This window comes from Solenopsis invicta, chromosome 1, assembly GCF_016802725.1.
Source record: "Solenopsis invicta isolate M01_SB chromosome 1, UNIL_Sinv_3.0, whole genome shotgun sequence".
NCBI lineage: Eukaryota > Metazoa > Arthropoda > Insecta > Hymenoptera > Formicidae > Solenopsis > Solenopsis invicta.
In genome coordinates, this window is record NC_052664.1 from 13,806,080 (window position 1) to 13,817,059 (window position 10,980).

Genomic DNA, 10,980 nt, shown 5'->3' on the forward strand with positions numbered 1-10,980 from the left:
TATATACTTCCTCGCCCTGCCTCGAGATGCATCCGAGATGCATTCGCGAAAGCACACCGCTATGCACACGCGCACATATTCGCACTCTCGCTCGACCCCGACCGGGACTTCTACCACTACTGGTAGAGAAATCCGTTTCTCTTCCTCGGCCCGGGCGTCGAAGCGTCGATACGACGACGACGACGCTTGCGCGCCGCCCCCGATCCACCCTTTCCCACCCGGGCATTTTCGTGGCGCATTCGAGGCTGCGACCCTGCTGTCGCAATGCCCTGCACGAACGCCGTCGTCACGATGAATCCGCTCGCATTCTCGTCGCCGCAAGGGCACGGCGATTTCGGAGTTATCAATCACGATGAGCGGAGTCAGTGATAATTCGATTGATATTCTTTGGACCGTTCTCGATTAAATGTCTCATAATGCCTTCTTATCGATCCTTAGTTCTGCGACTTCACCGCCTTGACATTTCCGCTCGGCCGCAGTTTGAAAATTTATGAAACTTCTCAGATTTCTGTGGATAAGTATTTTAATTATGTTACAAAATGTCATAGGCCTATTAGTATATTTTTTTACATGCACATTTCTCTTGGTATAAGTATCTTGTTATTAGAATTATAATTAAAAATTTAAATGCAAAAAGTTTAAATATTGTGTAATATATGATCACCAAGAGATTTGTTCTATTTTGTTTCACAGTGGTAAGTATTAAAATTAATAAAAAATTAGAAGTCAATTTTCATGACTATATATATCTGTTTTAAGTAGAATAATATAGAATGACATAGAAATGGACAGGGAATCGATAAGTTAACTTTGATGATCGGTGCAAACTCACGCATCGGCCATAGTCAGTTTATACTAACTAAAGCTGATTATAATTGATTAAATTCTCTCTCTCTCTCTCTCTTTCTCTTTGCTTATAGATACAGCCTAAATAATGTATTTGACAAAGTTAAGTTAGAATTAATTAATTTAGAACAACATAATTAAATATACTTTATTGCGATTAAAAGTATGTAATTAATAATTCTATTAATCCTCCAGATAGTACATTGTAAATCTTTTAAACTGTAAAACTTGAACTTTTTAATAAGAAAATATGATGCTATGGTAAAATATGATGTTATAATTATGTACATTATAATCATTACTTTAGTACTTATAAATCACAAAATATTTGAACCAATTTTATGATTATTTAATAAAATTACTTTTACCCTTTAAAATTTTTGGTTCAAAAATTGTAAAAGCTAAAAATAATATTTTGACAAATAAACAGTACTGGTAATCTTATTTAAATTTGTCTACTTAAGACAAATTGGCTTTTTTCATTACCTATCATTAAACACGTTGATGAAACCTCCTGTAATTTATTCGTTCCCTTTAATTAAAATCGCTGGCCGTTCTCATGAAATGACTGCGTACATTGTTAATTATACGAAATAGAAATTCAAATTAGGTCTTTAGACAGTTTATCAGAGAATTTTTCACGAAGTCACGTAACAATTTATTTAAGAATAAGAAAATTGCAATTTTGTATGTTAATATTATCATTTTTGATAATTTTACCTTAATTATTTCTTTTTGATACGATTTAAATTGTTAATTTGCATGAATGTAAACTACTTTTTTTGTGAAATAAAGGAGTGCCTTTCTACTATTTATACGCGTTCCTTCTATTGATTAAACATGAATACATAATAAAAATTTTTCTTTCATGAATGCGTAGATATCAAGATACCGAGATACCAAGCTAATAATGTAGTCATGTTTTCATACTGCAAAGCAATAATACTACAGCTTAATATCGTAATTTGTGTAAAACGGAATTAATATAACATCACTTTTTTTAAAAATAGTATAGCGTTAATTAATTATATTAAGAATATTGCTTTGAAATTTGCGAATTTCTGATTTATATATAAACGTATATTTTAAGACTAGTTTATTTTTATACACAGTTAAATTTTTTATATTTTATACGGTAATATTAATACAATAATACTTTTTCTGTATTTTCCTAAAATGCAGAAAATGTAAATCGTACAAATAACATGATAATTTTTCATAGAAAGAAGAAGGTATAACTAAAAAGGTTTTAAACAATTAAGTTGTGTGTTACAAGTATCTTACCAAATGCGTAGAGCAACAACACGTAATGAGTACAACCCCGATGTCAGTGACGTAGCCCAGCTACTGAATGATTAAATTTGGCATAGTTACGTACCATTCTGCTCGACAGCGTACACGTTCCATACGTTTGCTCATTCTGAAACCGCGGGCATTGTGCCGCTCAAATTGGCACATCTCTGATACGAAAGTTCTGCAGCATTTCATTGTTACTTGGGCTGTGCCAACGAGCGCTTTTCCGCGATACACTGCTCGCGCGACAGCTTAGGGAAAGACGTTTTTAGATGTTCCATCATTCCAATTGGACGAAAGCCAATTTTCTTTATAAGAAATTTAGATTTATGTTAAATAACTTTAAACAAAGAGTATTGAAGTGTTTTTAGTTAAGAGTTAAATTAATTTGATTTTATTTAAGCTTTTGTAATTATACAAACTAGATTACATTAAACACGCAACATTTTCTTCTAAAAATAACAGAAGAAATATGCAATGTTTACATATTTCTTCTGTTCTAAGACCGATGGTTGTTACAACGATTTTTAGTGTCGTGTGATAATTTTTAAAATCTTTAGCTTATTTGAACTGCGTGTCGCATATTCGTCGAACTTGGAACACGTTCCATAAAACTGAAATACAAATATCAAACATAAGATCATCAAGCCTATGTCAGTCAGCGGTTCTTAGTGCTGAATAATAACTTTTACACTATATCTTTTTGCCAGTCCGAATTTCGTTTAAATTATAGTTTATTATAATATTTATTATGTTGTCTAAAAGAAGATGTTAATTTATAGGTATTGATTATTGCACAAAGTATTACTACATGCTTTAGTGTTTGAATTGGTCGCTCATACATATGTAATGTAGGAAGATTCAGGTTTGAATCCTGGGTCAATTATGTAACTTTTTCCCTAAAGCGAAAAGATGAACAGTGAAAAATTCGTTATTAACTTTAATAATTGAAGATTTCATTTGTCACCTTTCCACCCTAGAGAATAAGTTGCATGATTGGTACCCTGGTTAAGGTCTTATTTTTTTGCAATAAATTTCTTATGATTTTTATGGAAAAAGGGAAATCTTATAAATGCTTCTTAGCGTATTACATCCTAGCAAACACCTAGCATAGGTTACAGTTATATAACTGTTAGTTGTAAATTTTACTTAACAATATAATTGTTATTTAACGAATGTTATATAACAGTTATATTGTTGAATTATATAGCTGTAATTTTGTTTGTTGGGATATAGCTTCTTAGGTATTCATTCTTAGACATTAGTCAATTCTTATTTCAAGATCGTCTTAAGTAATGTCTTAAGATATCATAATACAACTCTCTGATGGGTTGATGACGTTTTAAGATGATACTTAAGATGGTCTTAAAGAATGGTCTTATGAGAATTAATTCTGAATACCAACTTGAGAATATTACGCATTCTTTAAGCAATGAATGTGTTCTAAATCCGACAAATGTGCTACGCGCAGTTTGAATAAGCTAAAAAATAAAAATTATTACTCAGCACTAAGAACCACTGTAATTAACGTAGGCCTGATTAACTTTACGTTTAACATTTTCGTCAATCCAAGTTTCACGTTATTGTTTAAATATGTGAACATCACTGTGTGAAGTATTAGTTTATAAACATTTATAAATTTTTAATTATTAGAGATTTTAAATTATTGAATCATTGAATTGCTAATAAGAAAAAATATTCTTAATCTGATTAAAATATTCGTAATTAAAAGGAAGCATTTGGAAAAGCTGGGACACTCTGTATAAACGCACCAAGCGCCCTAAACGTAGTCTGCTCCTATTGATTCGTGGTTGGTCTACAAAGAGATGAATACAGCTAGAAATCCAAAACGCTAAGCAGCATAGTGACCTCCTTACAAGGTCTTGTACTTTATATTCTAAATTATGTCAAGGACAAATAAATGTTTCTTTACGTGAAGATTTTTTCAAACATTGAGAAAAGTATATTTTGAATATTTTGAAAAGAAAATTATTCGATTTTGCTCAAAATACATATTTGCGTCATATTACTCTTGTGTTATATTATGCAATAATAAAAATAGTCTAATCATATACACTTTGGTATTGCTTTCAAATCTAGTAAAATATGTTCAAAGTAATTCATTAAATTTTACCAAAACTATTCGATTCCTAAAAGTTGCGGAAAAATTAACGTAATGCATATATATTTTTTTAAATGTCGTCTACAAAAGATAACAACACATTTTTTATAAAAAAAATTTATATCAAAAAGAAAGATATAAGTACATTACTTATTTGAACAATTTATTTAAAAACAAAAAAAATGTAATTATATGATGACAATGACAATTACGAGATTTATACAGGAACAAAGACAAAATGATTGAAAGTTCGATCTTAACGCGATGTTAGTGGTTTTCTTGAATGCTACCGTTTGGGATGGCGGTCTTGTTCGGGTATTTTCCGTAGATTCTGCCGCTCCTTGTGACCCTGTAGTGAATCTGTGGTACAGTTTGTATCATGGACATACTACCGGATACGTGTGGACCATCGCCGGTGCACAATCGCTTTGCTCGCCGTATGCCGACAGTCTTATGCTTGTTTAACTGGGCCAGGCTGTGTCTCTTCTGTTGCTTTAGAATTATCTTCTGATTAAGCGCTAAACCGGCAGCACGTCTCTTTAGCAATCTCAACGGCGAAATCGCTAAAATCGCTCTGGTGATGCGACGTCGACAGCGCCACAACAGAACCGCTGTCGCGAACCAGGCAAACCATGGACCGGCTCTGGGATCCGGAGTTGGCTCCCTCGACCAAAGAAATAACATCTAGGGGTAAGTAAGTAAAGAGTTTATAACTAGAACAATTGAGAGAAATCAAAATACAATGTAGTTTTACAACACATTAACAAAATAAATTATTGTTATTAAAATGACATTGTGCCATTAATAACATTCCCAACGCTTTATTAAAGTAATGGGAAAAATGATTTAGTACTCAGAAAATTAATTAATGGATAATAGGTGTGCTGTGAGTATTGAAGTTGCATCTAATTTATTTTCTTAAGCTTAATTCACTTAAGATTGAATTATGTAATTGCAATTTATGAGTAAAAATAACAGAACGTAATGAGTACTACATGATAAAATTAATAAAAATTAGTTTTTAATGATTTTTTGCTAACTATTAATTTTACTACTTTTAAAAAGTTATGTTAAAATAATTACTTAACTAATGCAATATAACCATTTAATAGAACAATTTATTTTGACATAAAACTAATTTCATTAAAAAAAAGTAAAGATGTGAATAATAATTAATGTTTATTTTATATTATTTGTGACGTTTTGTGTACAACTATATAATGTAATAATCATGTTAAATGAGTACATTGATTCTTTATAAAAAGACTTTTCTGTAGCATATTGCAGACTTGGAAAATAATAAAACGGTAAATCTAAATTGAATAATAGCAATCATGGTGTAAATCTAGAGTGAAAGTGACGATAACGAGCAATGTCATGGTATTTGAAATAAAAAATTATTTTAAACAACAACGAAGTTTATGAACAATCAAGTATGTTAGTGCTACGATATTTTGCTTAATGCACATTCTCTAACACTTATGTTTATTTAAATTTTAATGTAAGTTTTACACAATTCTCTTATTAATATCTTGTGTAATGTAAAAAAGAAATATCTTATATAATATAAAAAAAAAAATTGTTTAAGACAAATCATTGGTAAAATAATGTCGCGACATTTTGAAGTCGACAGGTGATTTGTACGACTTCTTACTGACACCAGTTTCAAGATCGCACGAGAAACCAACGTGCGGCCGGACGATCGATCTCACGGCCATCGTAGCTTTTCAAGGCTGTGCACCTTGAGATCCACGTGTGGATCTCAGGTAATTCGCTTAGAGCCACTACGTCTCGAACACGTTCACTCGCGTTGGCCAGCATTTCGACTTTTATGGCTCCGCGACATCTCCGTCGTCGTCGTCGTCGTAACCTTCGCTCTCTCTCTTCTTTCCTCCGGAGTGACCCATTTGGCAGAGACCTCCGGGGTAAATTTCGCATTGACCGCACGTTTTTACTGTCAGGACTGACCTTATAGATCCACTCGCTGGTGCTCTGTCTGAAATCGGAGGGTGGGTCGACTATCCGAAACATAGAATTGCCGTAAACGCTGATTTATGAAAGGTGGCAGTGGAATCTGAAATCACAAAGGTAATAATTTACAAAATTAAACTGTTTTTAAGTTATCATCAAGATCTTCAAATCATCGCCGTTTTTTTTCAACATTTGAGAGGTTCAATTAAACTGTTAGAGCAAAAAACGCAAGGAAAACAAATTGGGATTAATGTCACTCGAGAGAGTGAATGTAAATACCGATTAATGCAAGTATCGACAGGCACATATTTATTCCAGCGGGAGAAAGAGAGAGAGAAACGAAACATTAAACTGGTAATACATAAATCGATATAAATCAATGATTTAACACAGTTACGTTGTCAATTGCGGCCGTTTAAATAGATACAAGAATAAAGATTCGGTATTTGTCGAATATGAAACACGAGCCTTACGCAAATAGAATAAGATAACAACTTCTTGACGATAGAATAAGCAGTACTGAAACATTTTATGTTTCAATTCTGGAACGGAAGAGCACAGAATTAGCAGAAGATGGGCAGACATGCATGTTAACGTATAATGTTACACGGCGGCTAAACTACACGGCAACTACTACTGCGGAAAAACCTACGTCGTCCGACGTATCAGAAATATCAATGAAAAAAATGCGAGGGTAGTCAAGTGTTACTAAAGAAATATATTTTGAATATTTCGCCATGATGTCAAGGCGAGATATACGCATTTTCACAAGCCAGATTGGAAATACGATATTCCGAGTGCAAATATATAACGATGTCTCACAGATCGTTCGTTAAAATAAATGCAGACGTAGTTTATGTGAAGAGACGTTTCGTGGAAGCGCTTACTGAACCGGAAGGACATGTGATCCGCGTTTACGTCTCGCACATTTAACAGTACTTATCTACTGCTAAACATTTTTGGTATAATGTACAATATACAACTTAGTTGAGGTTAAATATAATACACACGTCTCATTGTTTCCTTTAATTTTAATTAGATTAAAATTCTTCTCTTAACAATTTTGTGAATTTGAAATTTTATAAACTTATATTTTTAAATATTTTTATAATTAATTCGCAAATTAAACTGATTAAGAAATAAAAGTAAAAAAAGTAAAATTTTATTATTTATCTTGATTCTAAAATTTGTGAAAATTTCAAGGGTTTTAATTGCGTACAATCCGAAAAATGTAAGAATTTTAATATTTTTGTAAAAATAAATTTCCAAATAATCTTTAAAAAATCTAGATAAAAGAAAACTGCCTCAACCAAGTAGTTATAATAGTCTCTAATAATCTTTAAATAATAATATGTTTTATCTGTTTAACGTATTTCAAAATGTCAGATAGTAATAATTACTACGTACAAGTAATAGAAAACATCTTAATTATGTAATCATATTAAGAATTTCATTATTATATTCCATATTAATGACATAGTTAATACATACTTTGATGCCTATTAGTCTGAGTCTCCAACCTGATGTATCACTTCGATTTCTACCCCAAAAACTCGCATCCACTGCTGATGCAGTGATTCTCACATTCGTTCGTTGTATTGTGATGACAGTCAGACGACGCGGACAATATTGCCAGTTATCAAAATGAATAAGGATGCCTGAATGACAGTGAGCTTAACCAGGAAGCTGTCATCGAGTCTGACGGCTCTTGATGATGGAGACTTTCCGTCCGACCGCACAATAATCTATCACATCTTTTGAAGCTTCTTGTCGCGATCTCCTGGGGGAAAAGATTGCGGCGAACTTGGTGGCTTTGATTACGCGGAAAAATTCTATCAAAAATACAAGTAAACAGACTACAAAAAGTTGTAAAATAACATATGAAGCAAAGCGGGAGAGCGCGAGAATTTAGACAAAGGATGGCGTCGCTCTTGAATGATCGTCTGACGTTGGCTAACAAGCGTAGCGATTAATCGACTGTGGCACAAGCGGAATATAGCAAAATTTTAGGATTAAAATTTTACAATTAATACATAATAATTCACATCAACAATGTGGAGTAAATTGCATAGTCTGTATCTGCATAGCAAAACGGAATTCTGATGAATATTTGCCTTTTTTCTAAAATAGCTGAATTAATTTATCAAATTAAGCAATAAAGAAGGAATAAATACTTTGAATATTTTACGAAAAATTTATATAAATTAAAAAATAAATGTTTAACAATTTTTTTATTAATATTACTATCGATATTCTTTTTGGTATCTGTTTGCAGAATACATAAGCTATACAAAATTCAAAATTATAATAGTGTAAGAATATTAAATAAAAATGTCTTATAAAGTATCTTAACAATTATAAATCTTTTAATTTTTATTAGTAATTAATAACATTTACAAAACACTTGGAATAAATATCAATTTTATCTATTTTATTTCTTTTATTTCTCAGCAATTTTTTCTGCATTAAATATGCGAATATAACTTTAAAATACAAGTTTACAAGATTGAAAATAAATAATTATTTAAGAATGATAATAAAAAGATAAAAAATGGCATTAAAAGTTTTGCGATTTATTTTACTTTAATTGAATTGAATAATTTAAATACATTAAATAAATGGACATACAAAACATTTTTTGCCTTATATGGTTTACATATATATTTATACTTATCTTTTGTTTCTACATTATCCTTATCACTTCAATATACCGAGGAAATTTCCTTCGCCAAGCTCCACCTACTCCAGCCTTGCCACCCTTTTGCCGTCCTCCTGCTCTCCCGTGACGTCACTGGATCGTGTCAGTAGGTCAAAACCTGACCTGAGTCTGGTGTATGTGTTCGTATTTGCGTCATGTATCGGGTGTACAGAAATTAAAGAGCATTACGAATTGCATATTGGAACATTGTGTCGTAATATCATATTTAGGAAAATGATAGATGTTGCTTTAACCAGCAGTATTGAACCAGTAGTATTATACAGTATTGATGTATTTATGCACCCTAAAAAATGTAATTAATTGATCTGTGTTTTGTTCTTTTGTTTGCAATTATAGAATGCATAAATTTCAAATAACGTAGAATAATAATATAAATAAAATATCCATGCAATACATATTTAATTATATTTTATTTATTTATGAAAATAAAGTAATTTATTATATATAGCGATCAATAAATGATTAGTATCTTTGATTAACTCTTTCGATATAGTTTGCTTTTACCACGGAAGTTACATTTTGTTACTAACGATATCATCTATCATTATGCGTGCCTCGAGATATAAAGATTATGAATTGCGAAATTATCCCTTGTAGAATGTACATTCGGAGATTGCATCAATGTGTAATTAGTGATACAAATTAATTACAGACTAATCGTGATGGAAAGAGATAGAAAATTAATTTTATAAATCAATCTCATGAATAACACTTATAGAAAACAAACCATAATTTATTTATTGATTTTTCATTAACGAAGAAAAAAATAAATAAAATTTATTTAAATTCTATTTATTAAATGGTATCATTACAACTTTATAATAATTATTCTAGACTCACATTTTTTATCACTGCTAATCTATGAGACATTAAACTAATGGAAATGAGAATAAAAAATACAATTTGTCATTCATTTTTTAACGCTAAGTTAATATATTAGTTACTTTTTCATACAGCGCACAACATACGAGCAATAATTTATTATTATACAATAAAATTTTTTATTATTATATGATTAATCAATTTTTTATCATACAAACAGCAACTTATTTGTTAAGTAGTCAACTCTTGTTTTCAAGTTTTTTTTCAAGACATCAAGAGATCAAGTTTTATGATGTTGTTATGACTTAGCAATTTACCACAATATTATTTCTCTCTACAGAATGGAATTTTCTGTGCTTTATGGAAGATATTGCTGAGATGCGCGCGTTTATGATTCATTTTAGTCGAGTGCTTTTCTTATGAATATACCCAATAATCTGGTCACAAAGGCAAAAACAACAGAAAACCGGAATAAATTTCAATTATGCAGATTTCTTCAAGACCTTCTACAATAAAAATCTCAATTAAGTAAATTGCAAAAAAATTAATGTATGCAATTGGTATTTTATGACATAGTTTCAAATAATTAATTTTTAAATAACAATCATGTGGAAATTCAATCGTAACTTGGACTTTAGCCTAAAGCAAATTATGGAAATAACCAATCATTTACCAACATCATGATTACTTACGCGCATTTCGATGAGCCTGCAATTGATTGTGAGGACGAACCGGTCGGACTGCCGACAAATTATCGGCAGAATAAAGCGGGTGAACGATAATTAATGAGAGAACGTCTACGATATCTCGATAACGAGGCTTATCGTATGCACTGAGAAAAGAACAACGTACGAATGGAAAGAAAGGTACTTTTGCGATCGCCGCGAACTCGATTAACATTCCTACGCAGTGTCGGCAGCATTAATCATAAACATTTCATTTGAGTTCACTGGCACTGTCTAAATGAAACATTACTTTGGCTTTATCGTGTCCTTCGCATTTAAATCAGTATAGATTTATCTGACTTTTAAATAGAAAGTGTAACAACACAAAAAAATCAAAAAATACATAATCGATTTATATTCATGCAATTTCTTTTATGGTTTCATGTAAATTTTACATTTTTGTTTTAAAATATATATAATATTCAATATAATAAAAAATCCATATAAGAGACTTTCTATACTTTTGTTTTAACTCATACCGT

General features: G+C 31.1%; 1 protein-coding gene across 1 annotated transcript; it reads right to left on the reverse strand.

Annotated features, from left to right (window-relative positions):
* Window positions 1-4,403: 4,403 nt before the first annotated feature.
* LOC105194338 lies at window positions 4,404-8,419 on the reverse strand. The gene is made up of 3 exons (XM_011159215.3): window positions 7,724-8,419; window positions 6,230-6,335; window positions 4,404-4,945 (listed from the first exon to the last, which is right to left on the reverse strand). Exons 2-3 carry the CDS (start codon window positions 6,290-6,292, stop codon window positions 4,529-4,531), a joined length of 480 nt encoding a protein of 159 aa, XP_011157517.1. The 5' UTR covers window positions 6,293-6,335; window positions 7,724-8,419; the 3' UTR covers window positions 4,404-4,528.
* Between the last annotated feature and the right edge of the window lie 2,561 nt (window positions 8,420-10,980).